Genomic DNA, 26,623 nt, shown 5'->3' with positions numbered 1-26,623 from the left:
GGCAGTAATGACTGAAGTTCTGAGGTGATAGTCATAAAGAAACGAACGAACCAAACCACCCTGAAATAAGCGGTGACTTACTGAAAGGATGGGAGCACCATTCTCCTCTACGAGGGTAAGCGTATGTGACTCAAGTCTCCCTTTAACTTGAGCCTTCGACTTCAGCATTGAACCCTGAAAGATGTACTGCATATCAGGTGAATAATAACATTTTGTTGCAAATATAATGACATTTTGAACTTCTCCCTTAATACAGATGATGAGGATGGTATGGACTGCATGGACAATGAGAGGCGGCCGCATTTCCCCCAGTTTTCCTACTCTGCAAGTGGACGAGAATAACTTTTTTGTTCTGCTGCTTCACTGTCATCTTAGGTTTCTCACTGAAAATGATTCCTGAACATCACCACCAGTACTAGATCCTACTTAAGATAGCAGGGGCACCTTCAGAGACCATTCCAAATTGAACAAGTGTCTTTCCCAGACCTACCCAAAATCCAGTTAGGTTTTGCATGAAATACGAGATTTTTCTCTACTACGCTCTCCTGCTGTGGCTGCTGCCCACAGTCTCAGCAGAACAGCAATGTCAAGAAGTTACTAACAGTTTCTTTGAAGGTAGATGACTTGACTTCGGCGTTGTACACCTTGTGCGCAAGCAGTCATCTATTTTCCCTCACAGTGGAGGCTAAACAAAAAACGTGTTGGTCTAGCTTATCTTCTTCCAGAAGGTGAATCAAAATTGTAATTAGTCTGAAAAGACTAGTCTATAACATTTTCTTGCATCTGTTTGTGCTGGTTAGAACGAGGAAACATAGGGGTGGTGATGTACATATGCAAGGTTTTTGTTAGGCATATCATTACTTGAAGCAGGTCTCTGTCATTAACATCTGGCTGGAATTTGTTTGGGAAACGTTTGAGAGAAGGACTTAAACTGTTGATATATATAAATATATATATATATTATTTTTTAATTACTGTTGGATACTACAGAAGAAGCAGAAGGGCTGGGCTCACCCAGCCTGCCACTTAGAACTTCCAGGTTCATGTGCAATCACGGAGAATCGAACATTATACATGCAAGAAATGAAGGCGTAAAAGCAGCAGTTGAAGTTGTTTAGGGGTCTTACAATTTGCACCAGATAACATCTTTCTCATGCTTTTCTTTTTCTTTCATGATATACGTCACCTCTGATGGCTGAAGAATGTAGACAGGCATAATGGTATTGCTTTTCACCAAAATGTGTGCACCAAGGTAAACAGGTGTTTGCCTTACTCGTTTTGATTTTGGGTTTGTGAATTAGCTTCTTCTCCAGGTGTTTCACTCTGAATATTCTCCTTTTTTTCCTTTTTTTGTTGGTTTGGTGGGTTGTTTTTTTTTTGTTTTTTTTTTTTTTTTTTTGTTATACTGCAGTAGTATTTATTTTTAGAGATAAGGATTGTATGTGTCATGTTTGCAAATGCTGCTACGTCTTAGATAGAACAGGCTTATAGCAGTTAATTTTGTAATATATGGAAGGACTGTACAAGCTGAAGGGAATGATGCACTTTTCTCCCACGTGGAAATTTTAACACGGCTCTGAAATTGTACATACTGCTTAGAATCAGATTTTTGTGAATGAAATACTGTTTTTTAATTGTTTGGCAATAGAGGTGAGGAATTCCAACCTCATGTGCCAAAGGGTTAAAAAAAACAGACAAAAAAGCTACGTCTTTGTGCTCCATTGAGGATAAATGTAATGTAAGAGCCTGACAGCACAATAGAAAATTTCGGTTCTGTATGAAGGAATTGCATTTGAACAATGAGACCACAGTGATTACAAGAAAAGCACTTTATTTTAATAAGTAAAAGAGTAAATTTCTGGGATCAGCCGTTCTCGAGAAAGGTTTGCCCTCAACCAAAAGTCTCAGACCCCAGCACGTTACATGTAACTGTGGTACCTGATTGACTGAGTTTAAAACATCGCAAGAAACGCTCCACTGATAGGAAAACGTCTTTCCATTTCCGAAGATCTGTATCTAACAGCACATGTGCATAAACTTTAGCTTTGATCTTCAGCAATGATAATCTTAATAATAAACCCCTTGGTGCTAGGAGTCGGGACACAGCGCAGTGCCGCGATAGCGCGCGCCTGCCCTTGCTAACGACACCTGAAAACCCGGACTCCATGGGATTATCATTGGAAGTATCTCTGCGTTCGGGTCCTGTTAGCTCCCACGAAGACTGTGATATCGCAGAGTGTTACTGGTTGCGTTGTGTGAATGAGTAGCTGAGTCTGAAAGGCGAGATGTTCCTACGCAGATGCCTCAGCCTCTTGACGTGGAACGCCGAGTGCCCCGGCATGAAGCCCACTGCTGGCAGTGCACGTGCTGGGACGGTCAAGGGGTAGACGGGCATTTTAGCAAGGCAGCTAAAGACGCAGACTAATTTAGACAATTTTTTGTGTTTCGTGTTTTATCTTTAGTAACGGATGGATAATCAGTCAGAAATATATCACGATGTATATTTAACTATGTAGGATCTCCTGCTGTCACCTTGTAACACTAAACACGTGTAGAGATTATCCCTCTACGGCAAGAGAGGAGCACAGCAAACGCGTTGCAGGTCTGTTCTGCGCTGGTAGTGTGGAGGTGTCTACACTGACACAGTGAGTGAGTGACTGAAATAACCGAGTACCTAATAGATAGATGGGCATTAATTAGTTCTCTGCAAAGGCCTCGTGCTTAGAGACTAAAACTACGGCGACTCAAAACTCCGTGTTACATGCCTGTGTTTTTTCCCTATGTTTTCAGCTTGTAATAGCAATAAGTTTCTTGACATGAGGCACCTCAAGCTAATGACAACGGGTGCCGCACCTCTGGCCAGCTGTTCCTTGCCTGCAGAAGCAGCCCTGTGGTTAGCTCTCCATCGCGCAGCTAGTTAGAACGCGGTTTGCGGTAAATATTTGTCAGTGAATAATTTGAAAACCTTCTAAGACTTCACTTTGCGTTTGTATTGTCTGCCTTCCAAAACATCACTGATCAAGTTTATGCTACGGAGGGAGCCAGCGGCCGCTGGTGCTGCCGGGGGTTGGCGGGTTCTCTCTCTTACCAGTGTTAGAAACGGGTGAAAGACAAATGGGCAAGCGGTGCCCGGGGAAACTTTTGAAGCTCTTCTTTTGCTGTGCGCGGTTGCGGTTGGATTTGGACAGGAGGCGGTGGCTGGTTACCTTGGCGAGCCTTTTGAGCACAGTACGTTTCAGACCTGAGTCCAGCTTGTACTGCCTTCCATGACATACTATGCCCTCTTGTACTGCAGCCATCTCGGAGGAAATAGGTCATTTCTGTTTGGATTTTGGCAGTTTTGCACACGGCTTCGCTTTTCACACTAATCCATCTTCCAGTACATTCCTGTTGCTTAAAGAACATTTATTCCAGTATTGTTTTACGTTCTTCTTCCATCTTTACTTGCGGCTTCTTAAAGCTGACTGTTCTTGCAGGGGCCATGTGCTTCTCCTAGAGTACAAAAGTAAGGTCTTTCCTTACTAACTGCAGGGTCTATATATTACACCTCAATGTACACACTTTGCTGCTACTGTTTGTACTGTCTACAGTAGAATTTCCTTATCTTGCTCCTGGTAGTGCATTACAGGCAAGCATGAAATGTAAAGTATTTATTTAAATAAAAACCTCTAAATTGGTAATTGAATTACCTCCCTGTAGCTTTAGAGTTTGTGACATTTCTTGACCTTGCTAGTTCTTTCATTAGATCCATGCAAGATCTAGTCATATGGTTAAGGATATTAAGCAGACACGATTATGAACCCAAGAAACCGTATTACTGTTGGTCATACTTAAACTGTTTATTTCCTTAAGTATATGACCCACAAGGATGTGAAATAACTACAAGAAACTGTTTTTGTACACTGTACATCCTTAGTATTTTTACACGTATATGATAGGGATGCACATTATTTTCCTTCGTACAGACAGCTTAAATAAAGCACTATGTCAATCTGCTACTTCTGTGTTTTTTAATGCTAACTTGTTCTGGAGGTTTGTAAATATATATATATATGTTCAAGCTTGCCACAAAGGACGTATTTTTTTATATCTGCACATTACTATTAAATATCTTAGAGGATAAAATTCCTAAGTTGGTCTGTGTCAGAGAAAGAAAAACCGAAATGAGAAGGCTATATTGCAGATTACAAAAGATTTCTCAAGTTTTGGGTTAAATATTTACTTCATATTTTAAAGTAATTTTATATAGGTTAGATGTTTCAATCCTGAAATGCACAAAGAATTTACTTAATTTCTTCTTACAAGAAAATGTACATCGTTATTTTTTTATCACTGTATATATAATGATCTGTGCATGTTTAGTTACAAGTTTTATTTGCTGTGAGAAGTCCTAGTGATAACTGTAACTCGCTGTGACGTATTTCAAATACTGGGTGATCAGTTTCAGCTTGTAAATTACTAAGTTACAGTATTGTTAAAAAAAAAAAAAAGTTTTTATGACTAAGCAAGATGTATCTGTGCTTTGGACCGAGGCTGTTTCCACACAGGTGGTTCATGTTTACTCTACGAGGTGTATGTCACTTGTAAAAGCAAATTTGGGTTACACTTGTGAAGTAACGCTTGCACAGGGCTACGTTCCTATCAGAACACCCACAAGGGATTTGCCATCTGATGAAATTCGTGTAGCCTCACATCCCATAGCACAGCGTGTTAGGGTGAGGAGAGGAACCAGCGGGAAGGTGGGATTTGCAGGGCACCTCGGAGTGGGACTCGTTGAAGCCCGCAGGCTGGCGCCGGGCCCTTGGGGCCAGCCCGGCAGGAGGGCGGAGTGTCCCTGCGGCGCTCGGGTTGTAGCTCGGCGCTCGGTTGCGAGTGCTGCCCTGGAATAGAGGTGCCTCATCCAGGTCTCAGGTTCTTTCCTCTTTTCTCCTTTTTGCTTCCCTCACCTCCGGCAGGGGCAGGCGGCCGGCCGCTGGAGCGGCGGTACTGGGAGGTCAGGATGCGGCAGCGGCAGGAGCGGGCAGGCTGCGTCCTGCGGCGCGGGGTTGCGCTCTGGCTGCGGAGGTGGGATTGCCTGGATTTGATCGCCTGGTCTGACACGCGTAAGCTTTGTAAAACGAAACATTTTGTGCCCAAGTAGAAGTGGGGGCGGGGGGAGAACCATGAGACAGGCAGACCTGGTGCTGTCTGCGCCTAACGGCTAATTAATTGCTATGAAGCAGAGTAGCTGCTGCAGGGAAATTGATTCCTTCTAGGCTCCCAGCACCGTAACGGGTTGTGCCGACGCCTGGGATGAGTATGAAAACCTCCTTCCAGCTGCATATCCTGGCAGCCCAGGATGCGTTGGTCAAGTCAGGCCGGTACGGGTGGGTGGGTGGCTAGCAGGCAGCAGTGTGCGGCCACCAGCAGCCACCTGGCAGGTGAGGCAGGGCCAGAAAGGTTGAGGGTCCAGTTGTGCCGTGGGCTGGGGCACGGCAGCTCCTGGATCTCAGTGAAGCCTACGTGTTGGGACGAGGTGCCAGAGTTCCTTTGCGCGCGTAGCCTATACGCACTTTCTCCTATTTTAAACACAGATTTATGCCGTGGAGTAATAAAAAATAAATTTAAAAAAAAAAAGTTTGCATATTCCTACATTTATAAATGTATATTCTTACCTGTGTAACCATCTATAAAGTAGTGACACTTAAAAAATTGTCAGCCTCGTTTCTACGGAAAACACCTAGAGTTCGAGTAGCGAGAACTTTCTGTCATCAGGCTTGCTCAGACCTGAGGCCGTTCTAAGCCTGATGAGCGTCAGATTGGTGAAGCAGTTCAGCGAGGCGATCAGATGTGTTTGGCAGTTTAATATGGCAGGAAATTGAAATAGGGAGGAAAAACCACTTTGATGTTAGGGGCCGAACCACTAATAATTCTTCAAATACAAGGGAAGGAAAGATTGTGTCCCACCGCAAACGGTAACTTACCGCATGTGGTGTTACTCCCATTTTTGTTACGGTTTATGCGTTCGTGCTGGCTGAGGTAGCTTTATGAACAGGGACCTGTTCTTTGCACTTTCCCCCCCCCCCCTTTACTAGTGCAATTCTACAACTACACTGAAGGTAATAGGTGTAGAAACTATTTTTCTTATGCACTTGGTTTATCCTACACTAGTTAGCAGAAGATTGAGATAAATTCTTTCAGAAACAGTCTCATATTTGGAAAGTAACTTTTAAAAAGACAAGCGTGCAGTTAACCAGCAAGCAGGCCTCCAAATGTTGTGAGTTTTGAAGCCGGGTTCAGCTGGTGCCCAGCAGTGAGACTGCCACATCTTTGCCGGTGGAAAAATCCGGCATCGCCACATCGGTGCCGAGAGCTGGGTACCTCGCGTGAAGGCTGATCCGGACGGACCGAGGGTTCCCTTAAAGGCTTTAGCCAGGGAAATGTTTTACGAAGGGAAACCTGCCCCGTGGAAATTCTTCCGCATTATATGGAATCCTTCTCCGTTGTTCGTAATGCTTTTCTGCTGGCTGAGTAGTTGTTGAGACTCTCGCTTCGGTATAAAAAGCGACAAGCGCCCTGTACAAATCAAGTTCCCAGGTAGATTCTGGTCATGAATGTTAGAAGCAGGAGCGCAGCGTGCTTGCGCGGGACTTGGGAACAGCCCCCTTCTCCCTCCTCCCCGTGCGCACGCCTTCCCTGGAGTTCACAAGGACAGAACTAGGAAAACAAGAACCTAATTTAAGTTTATTGGTACCAGTCTGTAAATAAGACAGCTATGTTCAATTACAAAAATAGATAAAAAGATTTTATAAAGACTTGTACAAATTACAAATTAAGTCCACGCTATAAAAAATAGCTGTTAAAGCTGGCTCGCGAGCCTCGTCTGTTCGGAAAAGGCTGGGCTGTCCCCTGGGAAGCGCGGTAGGCTGGCAAGGCTGCGGGATATGGGTGAGTCTGGAGTTAAAACCAAATAGAGAGCAGCTGAAATCGGCCAGCAGCGTGCCTGGTGGCTGCAGGGGTGTCTCTGGGTGAGCCTCGGCCAGGGGTCAGCCAGGTGCAGAGCAGACCTGAAAGATAAAAGGAGGCGGCGGGCGGGTAAGTAAGTAGCCTGTATTGCCTGGCCGCTGGTTCTCATTTGCGTCACTTCAGCCTGTGGGTGAGTTCTCAGAAGAGAAACGCAGACCTGGTTACAGCCCGGTAACGCACCACGGTGTAAACAGGCGCCGCTCCAAGCCTGCGCTTCCCGCAGCCCTGCTGCCCTCGCCTCCCTGCAGTCACAAGTCTTACAGGTAGCAAGAACAGGAGCTATTTGATTTTGGAAAAAACCCCAGGATCTCCGTGAGCTTTAGACACGGCTCGTACTTAGCAGTGAAGAGCTGAGCCCTTGTTTTGGGGCACGTCTGAGGTCCTGCCCCTTCTCCTTCCCAGGAGGGTGGCAGGTGGGTGCCAGCCCATGCGCGGGGTGGGCAGCTGCAGCGACATGAGGCGCCGCCGCCCAGGGGGCCAGTAGGAAACTTCCCCCGCTGTGGGAAGGGTGACGCGCAGTGCCGAAGCTCTTGCGGAGCTGTTGGTTTTGCTTCCGCGGTAGCACTTCAGGGCTGAGTTACAAGCGAAACCTCAAACTCGATTGGAGCTGGGGAGCTACCTAGAATGAAGCCGCTGGAGTTCCAAAGTTTGAATTTAAGAGATGTAAATGACCTCAGAAATAAAAATAAACTTTCTACTTTGGCTGGTTTTGCATTAGAGGACTAAAGGGTTTTGGTGGTTTTTTTCCCCCTTAGTTGGTAAGGCAATTAAAGTGGAGAAAAGGAGAATTGATGAAGCTGCAGTTCACTAAAGAACGAATTAATAACATGGTACTTTTCCCCCCCAAAATACACGCACTAACACCAACTGGCTAAAGTTGTGCCTGCAACCAGGGTGAGGCAAAACGAACTACAGCCACCGAGCACCCTGGGGCTTGAATTCCATCAGTGGCGGGCTAGGGACAGCCAGAGGACACCCACCCTGCTGCTGTAAGCCCCAGCGTTACGGCCGGGGTTAGTGCATGGGCAGAAGCTTGAAAAAGGCAAAACCCCCGCAAACAATCAGCTCCCGCCGAAGCCTCCTGGCAGCAGGTGCCGTTGTGGGTGGCTCACAGTGTCCCCGAGCAGCCCCCTCCCCTGCTGCGCAGCTGCCCATGGTGGCCCAGGCGGTAGCCCCGCGCCTTGGCTCGCTGCTCGCCCCCTGCGCTGCCAAAGCGAGCGTGCCCAGCTGCACCCCGAGGCAGAGACTCGCCCCTCTCCAGGCACCCCTTTGCCAACTTCCAAACCTTCCTACCCAGGAATTGTCACGCTGTCATATATGCCTCTAACTCAATAGCTTAGCCTTTCCCTCTTCTCATCCCCTACAGCCACAGAAAGCATTCCACTGCCCTGCCCGTGTGCTTGCACACCAGTCAGGTACCAGTACTTCCAGCCCAAAGCCTTGGGGGGCCTCCTGCCACCCAGCGTTAACGCTCTGCGAGATGCTGACCGTCCTCAAGCGGGCGTTTCTCCACCTGACCACAGCCTGGCCTTGACCGCTTTGAAAATACCGCGCCGACACCGGCCGAGCCCCTGTGTGCCCCCTGTACGGCAGCCTGGATGCCAAAGCAGTCGTTTAAGATGCGCAGGTCTCTTAACGAGATGGCCACGCATCCGTCACTCCGCATGCCCAGGTGACTGGGTTGGTGCCAGCGCGCGCCTCTTACCAGTCTTGAAGTTTCCGCTCCTCCCAGCGGCACGCTGGGACCCAGTGAGCCCCTGCGGCACGGCACGGCCTGCCCAGGCTCCTGCCCACACCCCCGCCTCCCTCAGGGGCACCCCTTTATCTGGGTGCTGGGGTATGCAGAGGGCGCAGGCTGGGCGTTTGGGTAGGAGCAGAACCACGTCACGCCGAGCGGTTTGGCTGCGGCTGCTGTACGCGTGAAGGGGGGAGAGGAGCCGCCAGCTGCCTCTCGGCGAGGAAGCGCTCGGCTGGCGCAGGTGCCTCAGTCCGCCCCGGCACAGCTGCAGACCCCAAGGTGGAGCGCCGGGGAGGCCAGGTCTCGCTCCTGAGCTCTGCTCAGCTCTGCCCACTGGCCAGGCACCGCACAAGCGGTCCGGGCCTCCTACGGCTGCAGATTCCCAGACTGAAGAGCTAAACACTAGGTGATGCAGCACTTGAAGTGTGCCACCAGGGCAGCCAGGTACCAAGCAGCAGGCTCTCTTTATCCCCTCCTGTCACAGTTTCATTCTCATCACCTCTGACTAAACTCCATCCAAGCAGTAATGAAGACTTTGCTTTCAGCTGCTTAAAAAAACCCCCAAACCGAACCAAAAAACCAACACCAACCTGTCTGTGGAATGGCTCTGGCTGGTACCAATGCCTGGCAGAGGCACATTAAGACACTAAAACCCACGCAGCCCCGCAGCCCTCCCCCCCGTAACCTCAGCAGCCTTCAGGTCTCCCGAAGAACACTTGAGGGCTGCGTAAGGATCAGCCTGAATCACTTTTGACATCAGAGATGGACGAGCTGCTTTTTTGCTGGACATAAAGCTCCCCTTCTGTAACACATCGTGAAAAACAGTGCAAATGGGGTGTTCGGGGGCACGTCACCTGCTGCATCCCTGCTGGAACCTCACTGAAAATTCCTGCTGACAAGAAACCAAAGCAAACCAGCCCTGGGGAACAGCTGGAACTCGGCAGCACCTCCCACGGAGCCACCAGAGGGGCCAGGACGGGCCTATAGTCACGGGTGGGTATATTCTAACTTCCGTTCAGGAGAAGGGCAGTCTGTTGGCAGGCGTGCTCGCTGTGGAGAGACATCTGTAATGAGGGAGGAGATGGTTTTAGTGGCTGCGCCATAGGGACAGCGGGGTTCAAGCCAGGGAGGGGCTGGCTGGCCGGAGGAGCCGTTTGAGGGGAAGCAGAGCAGCACCACGGGACGGGCACCCTGGCTGGAGGTGACCCCCCCCCGGCCCAAACACCGCCAGGCCGGCCAGCACCCCCTTCCAGCAGCCGGGGGCTGCCGGGGGGTTAGCAACCGGCACAAACGCTTTTCTGTCAAGCTGAGGGACACACCAAGGCAGATCCTGGAGTGAGGAGCATCCCAGCTTTCAGAAACGTGCTCACGCCGGCTGGGCAGCACTCGGTAATCGCAGCTCAGGGGGTTGTGGGCCACGCTACACACTTGGGGTTAGTACCTGCGTGGGAGGGGAGCGAAGTATTTCTCATCCTCTGACTTGCAGCAAGTTGCAGTATAAGAGACGGTCAAAGGTAGAAACTCAAAACTTGAACCTTTTGAAAACTTTCACAGTGAGAGGTATACATCCCATAATTAAACTGCTGACTTTTTATGTGGACCTGAGTATGTTATGCTGGGCAGACCGTTAATAAACATTAGTGCCATCTATTAAGTGTTTGCTTAATGGCCTGTAAGATCGGGCCACATTTTCATCCTGGTCCTTTTCAGCTCTATGAACATGAAAATTACAGTGCGAGCATCTTCCTGTTGTAGCAGGTGGCTATTCTGAAATAATACCGAGCTTCTTGCCGTAATAGGAGATTAAACATAACTATTTTAAAAGCATGTAATTCACTGCTGAGAATGAAAAAGATGTTTTCGAAAACTGTAGTACTTGTCTTGGTCACTCCTTCAGAAGGATGCTAAAAGCCTCTTAACTCAACGTTGCCTGTAAGGGAATTCAGCCTGTCGCAGGATCAGGTATTTCTTTTATGGTGATTTTTTTTGCATTCACTTTAAACCCCAGAATTTTCCTTATAGCATCAAATGAGTTTTCCATGAAAACCAGACTCTCAAAACACCAGAATGCGGTGGGATTTAAAGACATCCTTCTTCCTCTCTCTTTTTCTTTCTCTTCTCCCTCTCCCCACTGCCTATACCAAACACTAACACTAGAAATAAAAACTGCAGAGGAAGTAACCAGAGTTTTGAAAACAAATCCTATGAAGGTTATAGGTTCGTCAGCGTTTGTTTCAGCTAGTTTAAAATCTGGGACTTTTAAATTAAAGTAACTCTTAAAGGCAATAGGAGCAGCTCTAACAGCTGTAACTCCAACAGCACCGCTTCGAGTACGATTATATAAATCATGTTTCTTTCAACACGACAGTAACTTTTATAATTCATTACAAAACAAATTGTAGCCTGTCTGAACGAAGAGAGAGAGTTCAGCTTCCTTGTGAGGAAAATACTACTGGAAATGACAAAACTAACCAATTCCAAATCAAAAGACAAACACTCAGTGATTATCCAGACCAAAAAGTACCTATGGTAAGATCGGAGTTCTAGAACTTCCTACCTTGCTAAAAGTTTTATGTTCCCCTTTCCCACCAATTTAAATTTTTTAAGTTTTGGGGTTTTGTGGGGTTTTGTGGTTTTTTTGTTTTTTTTTTTTTTTTAATTCTGTCAGGTAAACCTGTCTTTGCCGTGGAGTGCTTGTCCTAAATTTTTTAGTGCTTAAGAAAAACAAACACAAAAAGCTCTAACAATTTCAAACCCAAAAATGTTTCAAACACTTCCTTCTCCCTTTTGTCTTGAAGTGTTTGCCAGATTCAACCCACATCTGCAAATAGTTTTAGTCCTCCTTTCCTCTCCCTCCCCTCTCTCTATATATAGGATATAGAAAAAATACCTACTTCTGCTCACTTCTCTTTATCCATCCAGGTTTTTACTTGATTCCATCTGTGTCCTGTTTGAGATCTGCATCCCATTTTTTTTCCTGAAATATGCAACTGCAGTTACTAGTGGCTTATGTTCCAAGATACAATAGCACATTTGGGTTAGTGTATTTTACATCATTTTTAAAAGATTAGGTATGACTGGTTTCTCCCTCTTCCCCCCATCAAATAATGATAATAAAAAGTTAAATTATTACAAAGGAGAACTGTTGAACAATACGGTAAAATGTGGAATATGATATCACTTTCCCCTTCAATTGACACCAATTCTGCAATGGATTTTAAAAAAATGTATTTCTACACTAACTACATACATCTTTCTGTAGTTAAAGGCTCCCATTTATGGTGAGCTGCTCTTCAGTTTTCTTAAAACAAGTGTCTGATATTGCAGGCTGCTTTTTTTGGCTGAATTCCAATTCCCAGAGAACCACTGTTGCTTTAAATAGCTGCAAATAGATTTTTAGGACTCATTTTGTAATAATTTTTTATATCATTCTTCTCTTCTGAGTGTTCTCAAGTTAAAAAGTATCCTCTGGAGCACAATTAACTTGTAATGAACATAAAGAAGGAAGCTTTTGCCAGTCAGGTCTTGCTAGCAGTACGGCATCCGAATGATTTTTGTGCTTCTGCCCAACTTCATAAAAGCACGCTTGCTTCCAGATAAAATAGATTATCAATAACAAAATCCCTGTGGACCATGTAAAATCGGTTCACGCTACCACGAGTGCTTCCCTTCAAACAGAAATCTTAATTTCCTTTTCTGAACAACCCCCTTCTTAAACTATCTTACAGAGAGAACACTATGGTTGCCCTGAAATTTGCCAGTAGTTACTACATGCTGATAACCTCACCCCACCTTGAGCTACCAAGTTTGCCTACAACAACAGAAAATCCCATGAAACCAAACACACTGACATGATTAACGACTTAACAAAGTATGGATTTAATAGTATGAGTTAAGTATTTTGGCCAATTCATGTTCTATTTACTGCTAGGTGTGCTCCTGGACTCAGTTCCTACACTGAATGTCTTTTGTTACCTCGTTAACAGGACTCCAGTTATCCCGGGCAAACTCACTAGTTCACGAGTTAGAAAGCATCGTGATATTGTTAAATTAGTTCATCTACTTAGTCACAAAACGAGGGTTTGATTTGTTAATGGTTTTACTGAAAACCTCATTCTGTGCTTGCTAGTTCTCCCTCTTCTTTTTGTGAAACAAGAATGACAAACCAACCCCCCACCCATGCAGCCCTCTCCTTTATTTCCAAAGCGCTGACTGACTGAAGAGCAGTGGCCAAAAAAATAAAAAACACCACCCCAACAGTCCACAAGCAGCCACAGCTTCCTAGGGACCACTGGGAACAAGAGGCAGTCCTGCTAGAGATGCAGGGCAGTGGACAGTGCTCAGGCACGAGCACGTGCACCATCCCACATTAGGGTGAGTGGTCATGGAGTAGCAGGAAAGATAAGTGACTTTTTTTTAAAAAAAAAGGGCGGAAAAAACACCACAAAGTGGTAGGAGGACTGAAGGCTGACAAATGTCAGCACAAATGTCAGCAAAAAGCTCAGAGAGATTATCAACACCAAGCTACCGTTTAAACATTATTGCTGTTAAAGAACAATTTCCCTTATCTCTGAAAAAGGAACACAAAATCTTCTGATAACAAAGCTAGGAACTGTCACCAAGAGGAACTTCTGCTGTTTTATAGCCACTTCAGAACACTTTCTTCATTTAGTTTAGGTTTAAGTGAGACTCAGGTCCAGCTGCCAGTCTCTTTCCAATTGCATGGATTTTTTTTTTTTTTTTTTTCATAAGGTAATGCCTTATTTTAAACAACAGCAACAAAATCCAACAGCTGAAATGAGACTGCTGGCAGATTTTCCTGCTAAAGCTGCAAAATATTCCCCTCAGACTTGCCTTCCTTTTGGCACAGTACCTGTGTTCGCAGAAACTGCACCTCTTCTGTAAGCAGCTGCTTCTCTTTGAAGAGCTGATTCTGTTTGTTGAGCAACTCCACTAACTGCTGGGCAGTGGCCTGGCAGTGCTTGTCAAGCTGCTGTAACCTGGAAAAAAAAAATAGATAAAAGGGTTGCAGAGCATCTGAAGTTGGAGTTCATGGTAGAAGCTTTGATGTTCGCACTGGCGGTTGCAGCTCCCAGATGACAGAGCTCAGTCTGGTGGTTGGGCTGAGACTGCTCCTCGGGTGGGCATTCGGTATATTTTACCTTCACACTTTACACGAGCACTTTTAAAGGTTTGCACTTCTGATTTAGAAGCTTTATCATGACATGACAGCACATTTGCTTTGCCATTAAGTGACATCGGTAAAGACCGCAGGACTGCATCCCGATCCCTGCAGCTAAGCAAGCTGCACACGCTGGAGCTGCTTCAGTAACCGTCTTCCTGGAACACATGCGCCATCCCAAATTATAAACCCAAATACCCCAACCCCCTGACAAACTGGACGGGAAGTGACAAAAACTTTTGGTTTCTGCCCACTGCTCTTTGCAAGCCGGTCAACGTCCAACATTTGTTACAGCAACATTTATTTCAAGTAAGCTCAGTGTTAATGAAGCACGTGAGCATCGCTCCTTGAGTAGCAGTAACGGGGGTTCCTGGGGAGGGATGTAAGGAGCCCATCACTCCAAAGATCCTCCTCACCAGGGGCTGCAAGACAGAGGGAACAAGCTGGCAGGGATCGGAAGGAACACACACAGGCCTTTTGCTTACGCTTGAGAAACAAGTGCCCGAGTTGGGACAGCGCTGCTGTAGACAGGGCAACCGCACCTTTGCTTCTTTAACCACAAAAGCCGGTGTGGCTTGTCAAGTCCCCAGTAACTGTTCATTGCCTCTGCCACGAAAAAAATGCAAAAATTCTGCTTGGCACCTGTAGCACGGGACGTAAACAGCAAGAAGATGGAAACTGTGTTTTTACATTAAATGCATTTCACTCTTTATACAAAAACATCTTTAATTAGAAGTCCTTTCGGATATCTTAGAATCTTCTTGTCTTTAAATAACAGTGCTCTGGAGAAAAACGTACACAACTAAACACTGTGCACTAAGGGAACATGAACTCTTTTTGTCAATTTATTTCTGGATCTAAGCTTTGCACTTGCTTTTGTAAACTGTTTCTTGCTCAACACACAAATACAGCTTCAGCTGAACAAGGGTTTAGGCTGTATCTCGTACAGGCTCGCTTTGGATGGAATTAGTTATACACTTACAATAAGACATGTGATTTTCAGAACCTTTTTACTTGCAGCTCCATGCGGTAGTTTTGACTTGTACAGCTGTCACAACTCAGCTGAGCTAATCACTCTGAATAGCCACATCCTTCATCAGGATTGTTCAAATAACTGCATTAGTACACAGCCCCAAATTTCTTGATCAAAAGCTAGGAAAATCTAGCTGAAAGAAAACCCCGCAAATCTATGTCAAAACCCGTATTGCCTCATGTGTATCTGCCAGCCAACTTCCTTGAAATCAAACTGCAACAATCACGTGGCGAACGCTGAGCGCCCGTATTTCATAGTGTCCTGTTACTCTGCTCGTATTTCCTTGCAAAAGAGCTTTGAGGAGCTGCAGGACCATCTCCTGGGGATCAGAACAAAACTAAATGCAGCTAGCTGCAAACAGCGACAGCTGGTTGCAAACGTCCGATGAAGGAACGAAACCCACCACTTTGATAGCACAGGATATTCTACTAAATACACACTTAGACGCTCTGTATCTAATGTCACACTCCCTGTTCCTTCCAAACCATACCATGCTGGCACAGGCGCTGTTTACCTTTCATTCCTTTCCTAAAGGTGGTTTGCAGGGGCATTGGACTTCAAAACCCAAAGCAAAATCCACTGCCCCGCCCCACCCCCCTACCGTCATACTGTCCTTTGGTTTGTTTTTAAAGACAGCAGCTTCTCCACGAGCATCCTGCTCCCAGGGAGTGCAAGAGACGGCGGTGCTTACTGGAGGCGACCCCGCAGGTTCAGACTGGAAAGCTGAGTTCTGCTCACTACTCTGCCATTGATTTCCTTTCACTCGAGGAGGATACGTGACCTTACTGCACTTCTTCATCTGTAATAAAGACATCTGCCAGTCCTTTACTTCTAGTGTACTTATTACTAGCAGTACTGGTAAGGGAGGTGGAACTGGGACGGGATGTCTTCGGCCAGCCAGAGGCAGAACCCCAGTGCTGCCCCACCTATGGAAAGCCTGGAGGCTGTGGAATCCTCCTCATGCACCACAGCCCTACTCAACAACTACCAACTACGGGCAGGATTCAGGTCCTTACAACTTAAAAGTTTCTGCTGGTATCTACATTTAATTAATAATTTTCCCATTCTGCCAGTGTCTCAGCCTATTTAAGAACACTCACATGGTCTTTGAGAGACCCTCTTGCACAAACTTATCGTTCCTGGCAGGTAAAGACATGGGTAACACACAAGCTCCGTGACCCCCATCCCCGCAGCAACACGACGAGCGTTGCCCATCCCAGCTGCACGAGCGCCCGCCGCTGCTGCAGCCCGCGGAGCCTCCTCTGTGTGCTGCTCCTCTTGCAGCAAGGAGGCTCCAGCTGATGAGCCACCGCGTCAGTGCGAGGAACTTCCTCCACTTCTGGCACGCAGAGAGATGTCATTTCCAGCTCGTGTGAGTTTTACATCCAAACAACACGTTCTACTAGATACTCACAGGCAGCCCGTGCAGATTTCAAAAGCATTACCGGCTAACAGGCCTTAGCACGCTGTCTTGTAAAGTTCTGTATCCCCTCGGATCATGCAAAGGGCGATTCAAATAAACTACTGTAACTAGGAAAAGTCTTTAATTATGGCAATAGTACCCAATTATGCTTTCTGGTTTGTACCCACCACCCACCGCGTTCCATGTAGCCGGTCCCCTTGAGCAGAGGGAGAAAGACGATGCAGGCACTGAGCTGGGTTTGCCCAGCAGGCCACCGCTTTGCTTTGATCATCCGTGTCCATCTCCAGGGCTCGAGTACAGGGTTAGTAACACTCCTTCCTACAGTGCTGGGTCATGCTGGATAGAGTGAGTAGTCCTAGTCACTGCAGATCTCAGTGCATGAATTCCCAAATTCTGTCTACCAGTCTGCTCTCCCAAAACTGCTGCCAAGCTGGCCCCTGGTCCGCACACTGGGACTACTGGCCCACGCTGGTGCGTTTAGCTCCCGAGGACAGGCTCTGGGCCCTCTCACAGTATCTGCTATTATGTGTGACATGTGCAGCACAGCCACACATTCCCATATGCATTGTATCTGGCCTGCTTGCTGATCTCGTAAATGATTCAAGATGAGAAATGAACAGCTCCACCCACATTCACTGTACTTCCCATATGTTACAACTGCACATCGATGCCTGCCATCATTTTTACAACTGGGTGACAGAACCTTCTGCACATTTTGCTAATATGAGCGAGTGAGGTTGCACGGTCGCCACGTTCACTTTGGCAACACCACCGACCAGGCAAATGTGGACTGTGTCCCGAGCATCCGAGTGACCACGGCATCCTCACCCTCCGCTCCAAATGAGATCGTTTTTCCACCATAGTGGCAGGATCTGTCCAGCTGGGATGTCAGGCGGCTGCTCCTGCTTGGCCTGGGAGTGCTGAAGGACAGGGACTGCCTCCGTGCTCTGTCATGTTACCTCGAGGCACGAGGGGAAGGCATGTAGCTCTTGAACCACATTACGTTTGCACCGCTTACAGGACAACCTGGCGCTAAGGAGTAAGCTCCCATTTAGTAGCAGTAATAATAATAGCCTTCAGGGAATTTTCCATTAACCAGTCTAAAGCAAAATTCCTCTTTCTATACGGCAGCAGGGAAGAGGCAGCTCCGTGAAACAAGTGGTTCCACAGGAGGAGAACAAAACCGAGGCGTCACAAGCTGTAAGGAATGAACGCTTCAAGGTAAACGTTTTGCTCCGATTCTCAGTCCTTGGAGCTCGTGCACAGCTTTACGGTAGAACGGCTCCACGCTACCTTGCTACTGTGTGCAGCTCCAAGCTGCAGAAGGCTGCACCTGTCACTCCCTAGGTGGGTCCGACCGGGCTATACCCCAGCCCCTCCAGAGATGGAACGCACGCAAAGGCATCACAGACAGATTTCGTTACATTTTGACAGCGGTGGGTAGACGACCACTGCAAGACCCTGCAAAAACGAGGTGAAACATCAAACACAGAGCAGAGCTTTGGCACCAAGGTGAACTCCAGCCAGCAGAATCAACTTCCATTGCATCCAACACTACAAAGCTGGACTAGCACTACCGTGTTAGTAGTACTAGCATTACTACTAGACTGCCTTTTGTCTGCGGCCTACAGACAAGAACAAAAGCTTCCCTCTTGTCTGCAGAGGCGCATCGCTAAACCAGGGGCACCCACAAGGCTCTCGCTGCAAGCTGCCAGCCCTGGGGGCTCACAGGTCCCTTCACCTGCAGGCAATCCGCAGCGGGGGAAAACGCTGATACAACCTGTCAGCCCTCCTCTGGGTCTAAAGTTGATTCGAAAGAAATTAATACGCCAGGATCTGCGGGCAGTGTCCACGCACCCTGCAGTGGGGACCAGTCCTTGACAAAGCAGAGGTATTAAAAGGTTATTTACTCCTTCAGCACAGTCAGGTTACTCATGTAAAACGTTTTCACTCTACTCCGCAAAGCTGAATTTGCTGAAATGGCGTGATGGGATTGCAGCAACCTGCAGCAGCTAAATCACCAAATCCAATAATCATGCTGCATTTACTGGCACACATCTTAATTAGGTTTTAATACAAGTAATCTGATAACTACTTCTGGCCAGCCAGAGCAGAGCTGTCAGAGCTGAAAGGGCTGTTATTGAGCGGCTCGTCCGGCATGCTGCTGCGGCTGCCTCCCCGCTGCCCCTGCCCAAGCCCCCCATCTGCCGGTTGCTGTGGTAACGGAGGCCAGCCCATGGCGCCCAGCAGCGCCCGCGGCCGCTGCCACCCCGTACCCCACGGCGAGACCTGGGGTGCCGGTCACCCGTGGGGGCCACCACCAGCACCGGGGCTGACACTCCATGGGCGAGGGGGTGCCGAGGCACGGCTCCTGCTGCCCCCCAAAACGACCAGAACCCAAAATGATGAGAATACGTCGCTGTGCAGCAACCTGCCTTTAAAAACATTTCTCTTGCCCGGAGAAGAGCGTAAGCTACTTCTTCCTAAGGTTCCTCTCGCATCGCTCCTCTGCCTGTAGGTGGACGCAGCGATCAGAGGCTGCTTCTGGTTACAAGGGGGAAAATCGAGGGCAATGTTGCAGACCCCCGCCACGCTGCAGGGACGCAACTGGAGGGGGCTTTTGCCCCAACATGCAGGCAGTGCCAGATGTGGTAATCAGCCTGGGAATTTAAAAATAAACGCAGGTTTAAGAACAAGCTTGTTACAAAAAGATGGAGCGAGCCAATTAGAAAAGAAAGCAGAACCCAGCAAACTTTCCACCGCCTGCTTTTATCATTTTTTTTCTGGACATCCTACCAAATTGTGATAGGAAACGTCTAAGTTGTGGTACTCAACAGACAGTATACTACAAACCCTCGAAGGATGTTAAATTTGTATATTCAAATAGTCAAGAGTTAGGAAATACCACAGCAAAGGTTTTCTGCACAGCTCCTTCCCACCTGGCTCCCACCTCCACGGGTCTGTTCCTGAGGCAATCACCCACCACAACCCTGCTGAAGAACTTTGGTCTAACCCACAATTTTTGGCAAGCCTAATGAAATCACAAAGAACTTCCGCAGTGCCCCATAAGACAAAGATTCGTACAACATGAAATACAAACTCTGGTGACTGCAGCTCATTCCTGACACGGAGCAGGCGCTGCCTAAAGTGATCCCCTGCTACACACAAATCAGTCATCTGGCTTGCTTTGCCTCGATGAGGATCTTGGAAAGCCAGGCTTGCTGCCATGCAAAGAGTTACGGTGTTCGGCTGGTGCTCATGGTGAGCTTGTTTTCTGCAGCCACAACTGCCCCAGCTGCTGTCACTCCCCACCCCTCTTGCAGGGGTGGCAGCGCAGGTCCTCTCTGCTTTCCACCTCAACTCTGCTACGCTTCTGTCTTCCCTTTTCATAGCAGAAGTGATGTTGTGTTTTTCATGGAGGCAGAAAAATTCATAGCCACCACCTTTTCATACCTTGGATCAGCTCTAGGGGTAACTAGGACATTTAAAGCAGCGATAAAATTAGTTCTTGTATGAGCAACCTGCATCTTCCCTGTGGTTTGCAGCACTGACAAATTCACATGGTAAGTTTTGAGGTTAATAAGAGTCTGTAAGTTTAGGAATGCACACAAATAGCAAATTACCCCCCAAAGTTTCACTAGTGTCCTAAATTGCTATTTACTTAAGATCTTGACCCACAGGTCAGGACCTTGAGACACCCTTGAGTGATGAGCATCTTGGAGAAGTCTCCACATGCTCCAGAAATTTAAACAGGTACATCTATATGATCTTTTAATTGAACTCCATTCTCCCATCTGGGTTCAAAAGCAAAACACTATGATCCACCCTTCCCACGTTAATTAAAGAACACCTCTCTCGTGTTCTTGTAAGAGAACACACACAGACCAAAAAAAAGCCCACCGCCGTAACAGTGAGGAGGAACTAAGGGCAGTGAACAAGCCTCCTCACTTCACACTTCGGTCACACGGGAAGCCCTGGACACAGGGAAACAGTTTAGGGCACGTTAAAACATGTTTCTGTGGCATCTCCCACCCTCTGAAATCCCTATCAAAATCCTGTTGCCACATCAAAGGCCCAGCCTGTCATTTGTGAGGCAGAGGAGGAATGCAATCTATACCGCTGCCAGCTGCGGAAGGTGAGCCCTTGCCTACACTAGAGGCAAAACAAACTCATCCAACTTGCACTAACAGATGGTAACTAGAGGTTAATATCCCTGGCACAGTTTGGAATCAGACACCTAAGAAGAAAATGTCCACATTTCAGCAGGAAACCAAACCCTTGACCCAGGTGGTTCTTTATCACTTAATTTTTTTTTTTTTTTTAATGTGTATTGGATAACCTCTGAATTCCATTTTACTAAAGGCACTCTTAATTTTTCAACATACTTGTAAAGAAGTGCCTACAGTACATCATTCTCCAGTAAGGTAATGATCTTCACATGCCATAACAACAATTATGAATAGGGCTTAATTAAAAGTTTACATAGGAACAGTAGCTTCCCCTTTGTTTCAGGTGTCATCGCTGACTATTAGAATAGATCTTCACTTCCACAGCTGGTCCAACAGGTTAAACAAATAGATCACGTCGGAAACCTGAGCCTGGGTCTATTCCTGGGCTTCTAATAGCTCATGTGGAACGTGCTGAAGAGAGAACATTACCAGCCTGCTCTTCAGCAGGGGGTGTAGCAGCTGGGCTCAGCTGGTACGATGGCCACTTTTAGCCCTCCTGGGTTTTGACAGGAAGGAAACAATGAAAGAGAATGGACGGCAGGCCGGAAAAGATACCGGGGAAAGCTGCACCGGCATCTATTTGTGTCTGAATGCCTAGGCTGACGATAAGGATTTTCCTCCTTTAAAGGAATTTGAAATAATACAATCTATGATCAGAATATGAACTCTGGATAAGGTTCACATTAGAGGAAAAATAGTTCCGGTTACTATTTTCTGCCTATAGTTGAAAAGTGTTTAACAAAACAATTCTTCAAATCACTTAGACTGACTATTAATTTAGAACACTGTAAAACATCTTAGGGGAAAAAAAACAAAAACGGGGCCGGGCTTGCAGCAGATAATGTCACAGGAATACAATGAATCTTATAATCAGACTCTAATTTTTTTTTTTTTTTTTTTTTTAAAGATGTTCACCTCTCTCTGGTTTTGTTATGTGCCAGACAGAACAGATTTTGCACGATTTCTGAATAAGGAAACAGATTCCTGATAATGTTAAGAGACGCATATCCTATCAAGGTTTCAAAACTGCCCCCCCTCATGTTTATAAGGATCATTCTGCAAGGTACATACGTGCATTACTGAATTTTTCCTGTGCTTGTCTTACTAGTTACAAACACTTTTGTGGTTGGTTTACTTTTTCTCAACGTGTACTCCACTTCCCCCACTGCTTATCCAATGCTTCCCCATTTCTTTTACTACCAGACAAACCTGAAGCTTTACAAACTGCTAGGTGGTGTCCACACAAAACAATCACTGCATTTGAGTCAGAGACACTGCAAATTTTTTCATGCAATCTGCCCAATCTGAACTCTTTCCTTCAGAAACACTTTGCCTTTAAAAAGAAATTCCCAGCATGAACCTCATCAGAAGCGACATGTAACAGACAGTACATGTGGTGTTTGGGCAGGCAGCAGAGAATTGAAAAAGAAGCCTTCACTTTTTCTATCCCATGGCATGTGCAGAATGTACATGTGGCCCAAGCTGACATCAGGCATTTGAAGCAAAAAAAAACGCTAAAAGCATCAGCTTCTGTTAATTTATCAGACATTGTCGTAATTAAAAAAATACTCCTGCTAGAAAGGGTAGTGCAGCTGAGCTACACCTGCTTCGGTTGTTTCTGACAGTTGCCAGCGCAGGCTAACACAACGGGTCAGGTTCAGTCCCGCTGTCCGCACTGAGCCCGGGCTCTGCCTGCCACCAGCAAGGACTGCAGGCTCCGTGTTGCAGAGCAGAAAGCTGCTGTTGATGTTCGTAGCTATTAGCACCTGTGTTTGAAAGAGGGAATGTTTCTCCCTTGTGACCTTGTGAACGGGAGCTCCGCAGCATCGGGTACGGTCCTTCCAATTTGGTTATCTGCAAGGAAGTCTTTCCAGTTTAATAATGATCTATCATAGTCCTTCAAAAATATTCCTCAGCATAAAAAATAAGGCTGCTGTACTGTATAGTTTGACCACTATGAAAATAGGCTCTAAAAATACCAAACACAAAGCGTTAAGTATCTATGCAGGCGTCACTCATTAGCTCTCCTGCTTGAACCCCACCACCCGTATTTACCACACCAGAGGTGCCCATACGCCCCTCTCTCCTGTTCATTTCAAACAAGTGATCTGGCCTGTAAGCTCTGGCGGGTGATACACGTCTGCTTATTTTCAGGGCTCACACAGGGTTATTGTGGTTTTCATAAATGACAGCGAAAGTAATGATAGATGTGAGATTTGTACGGAGCGTAGCTTTGTGCTTGTGACACACAAAAGGAGGAATATGGCTTTATATTGGTGACAGAGACAATTTTTCCATGCAGCACATTCAGAGAGATGCTCTCCGTACAAGCCCCCGTTGCTCTCTCCACACAGACCAGATTGCTTCCACTTGTGAACCTGCCCCAAGCCTGGCCTCCTCCCCTGCAAATCCAGCTCGATCACGTATGTCTTTTCCGAACTTACTCTACCTAGGAAACAAAAATGAGAATGGGGGGCACAGACTGAATGAGGTTCTAGCTAAAAATGGCTGGGAAGCAGGTCCAGGTGGGCAGAGGAGCCTAGGCTGTGCGTGGGAGGGAGGGAAGGTCGGTGCTCAGATGTGCACAGATACACCCAAGGGATCTGAGGAGGTTTCAGCCTCTGTTTCTCCGTTATCTTTGGAGCGTGCTCCCACCTCACAGGGAGCTGCTGCTGTCACACAACACCGCACTTGGGACCAGCCCATCTTCCCAGGCTCCCTGGTACACCCTAAAACAAAGGGAGAGACACAGCATCCAGGCAACACCAGCTGCGGGAAATGTAACATGGAAGACCAAACATAGGCGAGATGGCGAGAGCTACAAAGAAAGGTTTTTGCATTGGGAAGGGCTGAGAGGAAAGGAGTTTCATCCTAAGAAACCAGAGGTTTCCCAGAAAATGAGAAAAGCTGGAGGAGCTGAGCAGTACCGTCAGCCCACCTTCACGGAGCTCAGCTCTTGCGAATACGGAGTCCGCTTGGTGCTTTATTTGGATTATATTATAAACACAGTGGATTTGCATGTGAAGTTAGTGAAACCTGCAATTGCTTAGAACACTGAGAGAAAGCAGGGAAGCATTTAACGGCAAACGCATCTTAAAATGTATTACTACATTACAGACGGTATTACACTCTAAGAGAGTGGTTATTTCATCATGTATATATTAGTCCAATTGTGCTCTGAATTTACTGCATGGAGCCTAAAGGCTGAACTCAATCATTGCTATGAAATAGAGGAATTTTATTGCTGCTTTAGAGGCAAATATCATTACAGTTATCTTCAGAATAACCATTAATCCTTCTACAATAAGGGATACAACTGCAACCAGGCAGCGTGGGGATGAGTATCAACACACCCAGATCATGGCCAGCGGGAAGGGTCATTGATGCCCTTCTCGTGACGGCAGTTTAGCTTGTGGACGAGAACGGCAGCTCTAGCGGCTCTGCAGTAGCAGCACAGGGCTGTCAGGAGCACACAAAACGATCACAGAGGTGGCTGCAGCCCGGCTCTCCCATGTCACGGCTCGGCACATCAGCCAGCAGTCACAGGACCCTGCGCAGGCAGCCCACCCTGGCAAACTACCAGCACCTTCCAGCAGCAGAGTTCATCCTGTCCACAACTGTCCATATGCACGCACAGACTCTTCTGTTTCCACTGTATTTTAATTATCCTCAAACATTCTAGCAAAACTATCAGCCTTTTCCTTGCTACAAGTTGGCCTAAACGTTACTCATTTTCTTGACACATCTGCACTGCAAGGGTAAGAGAAGAGTACTTTTCCCCTTAGATTACCATCAAAAGGTCTTGCTGAGTTTTGTTAGGCAAATCATGCTTTTCTCATATTACTTCTCCATGTTCTGTTTTTTCAGTGCTAAGCAATGTTAACAGTTTTATGAAACAAATGTTTAAACAAGAAAGCTGAGAAGCCCTGATACGCTTTTGGGAGCTGAACATTCTCAGTCACATAAGTAGTTGGACAATTAAAATTAAGTGCCTGAAATCACTAGTAGTAAATTAAGAAAACAAAGCTGTGTCTCTGTTTAAATACAACCATGTTTCTTGTTCTTCTAAGTAGGGATACGGAAGACAACCACATTTGCAAAATGAGAACCAAGAGATCCACCCACTCTCAATCAATTACTTGTCTCTGTAGCCTTGCTAACCTCTGACACCGCTGCTGCAGCACAAATACACCATTACTCACACATTGGGAATACTGGGAAACCTGCAGAGAGGAACACTCATTTCTGAATGGGATGCACGCTTTTGCTAACGCGCACCAGGACGTCGGTGAACTCACAGGCTAATGTGGCACAGAACAATCCCCTGGGTTTCCCAAAGCCAGCGAAAGCTCAGCAGATGCCCTGAGAGAGCCCCAGCTCCCCACTGGGGCTCACTGGTCCGACTCCACTCCTCCTCAGCCACTGCCGCAAAAGCCTTCCAGAGAGGCTGGTGGTCTTGGCACCGCTCCTGGTGGACAACTGTCCACCTCACACCTGGCTCAGCCTCGGCTGAGGCGAGCTAATGAACAGGCCAACAGAACGAACCCAAGCCCCCCTCCCGAGGGAGGCTACTTTTGATCAGTGTTGAGCAACATATGCGGGCTTGAGCAGGGGGGCATGCAGGCAGCTCAGGAAAAAGCGTGCGCTGCTGTAACTAAACTGCAGATTAAGCTGAGGACTGCTGTTTACTAAGCTCCAGATAAGGAGCCTTCTGGAAAGTAAGAAAAAAATTAAAGGAAAAAAAAAAAAAAAGGCAGTAATCGTACCTTTACTTGTCAATTATTGTGAATTTAGGTTGTATTACAGCAGCATTTGTCTCAGTTTAAGACAGCGTATTTTTCAGGAAAGATCCTCTGTAGGGAAGATGCTTCCGTAGTTAATGGTTTGTTTCTAATGTCTCTGAAACCATAATGTTACCTGGTCAGCAAGTATTTACCTATGAATGAATATCTGGGTGTCCTTCATGTTATCTCCTTACATAAAAATTGTGATATGGGATCATAATCTACTTAGAGTCTCTTCAAATAAAATAATCCTGATTTTATTGAACTCCCTTACTGCAACATCAGATTTTTAATTTCCTTTGGAACAAACAGGATCGGGGAGGTAAAACGGCGTTTACAGGTGTACTAAGGGGCCTGATTTCATTGAGACATATGCAGGAATTTTGAGTTCTATTGTGTGACAGCAGAGAAATGACTGAAACCTATTTCTGTTACAGAACTGGACACAAAAGCTTTCATCCTGATCCAGAATAACTCCCATGAGCTATAATGTGAACTACAGAGACTCCTGTAAAGCACACAAAACCCCACCAAGAGCCCAATCCTGTGCTGCTGTAAAAAGGAATTTTGCCTTTAATAGGAGAAGGCCCCTTGTTTGCATAAAGAGCAACTTCTCAAACAGAATACAAATGCCAAGCTGGTATGTTACAGCCACAAGCGCAATAGCCCCAGTCTTGTTTTTAACTAAGCAAATCCCAGAGAGAGCAGTTTCCCCCCAAAATCTGGGCACAGGCTCCAAATTCAACGAACTGGTGTCTCAAAGTGTTCACGAAGGATGCAGGAAATTTGCAAAAGGGCACGAGCTTCTCATTTCAAAGAGAGGGAAACTGTATGTTTTCATTATAAAAAACGAGAGTGCGAAAAAATCCTAACCACACAATAGCTCTCTTTCAAGTATAAAGTTCAGAATCAGATCTCCCAAGTTTCCTGTACGTTAAAAGAAGAACACAGAATAACGATCTAAAAATCCTTCACAAAAAACCAACAAGCAAGGATGAAGCAGTACCCGCCTGGGGGCCAATTGCCTCTCCAGCAGCGGTAAGGCTGTTACTAGGCTTGCAGTACCATTTGTTCCATTACACAATCTCCTGAAGCCTTTTACAGAGAGCTAAAACAACTGCCTGTACCAACACGACACATGGCTTTCCATCCCGACTCTTTGCTAATCCAGACGCTCCAACCATCTTTCTTTAAGATGCCATATGGTTGGCAGAAGCCTGTAGATCTAG

General features: G+C 46.5%; 2 protein-coding genes across 8 annotated transcripts in view; one reads left to right on the top strand and one right to left on the bottom strand.

The window, feature by feature from the left end:
- AKT3 (AKT serine/threonine kinase 3) overlaps nt 1-3,998 on the top strand; it is a 161,972-nt gene extending 157,974 nt beyond the window's left edge. For all 4 annotated transcript variants that reach the window (XM_055714540.1, XM_055714539.1, XM_027801498.2 and 1 more), the window contains one exon: nt 257-3,998. In XM_055714540.1, coding sequence (XP_055570515.1) covers nt 257-342 — 86 coding nt within the window. In that variant the 3' untranslated portion in view covers nt 343-3,998. The remainder of the gene's footprint in view (nt 1-256) is intronic.
- A 2,909-nt stretch (nt 3,999-6,907) lies between these two features.
- Nucleotides 6,908-26,623, bottom strand: part of SDCCAG8 (SHH signaling and ciliogenesis regulator SDCCAG8) — a 116,378-nt gene continuing 96,662 nt past the window's right edge. For 2 of the 4 annotated variants that reach the window (XM_055714535.1, XM_055714536.1), the window contains 3 exons: nt 13,617-13,743; nt 11,638-11,720; nt 6,908-7,046 (listed from right to left, as the gene is read on the bottom strand). In XM_055714535.1, coding sequence (XP_055570510.1) covers nt 11,670-11,720; nt 13,617-13,743 — 178 coding nt within the window. In that variant the 3' untranslated portion in view covers nt 6,908-7,046; nt 11,638-11,669. Of the gene's footprint in view, nt 7,047-11,637; nt 11,734-13,615; nt 13,744-26,623 lie in introns of those variants that run through there. The other 2 variants (XM_055714538.1, XM_055714537.1) reach the window with 2 other exon arrangements.

Source organism: Falco cherrug, chromosome 6 (assembly GCF_023634085.1).
Source record: "Falco cherrug isolate bFalChe1 chromosome 6, bFalChe1.pri, whole genome shotgun sequence".
In the NCBI taxonomy this organism is placed as follows: Eukaryota; Metazoa; Chordata; class Aves; order Falconiformes; family Falconidae; genus Falco; species Falco cherrug.
Note: the sequence above shows the minus strand (reverse complement) of the source record. Positions and strands in the feature narration are given on the sequence as shown.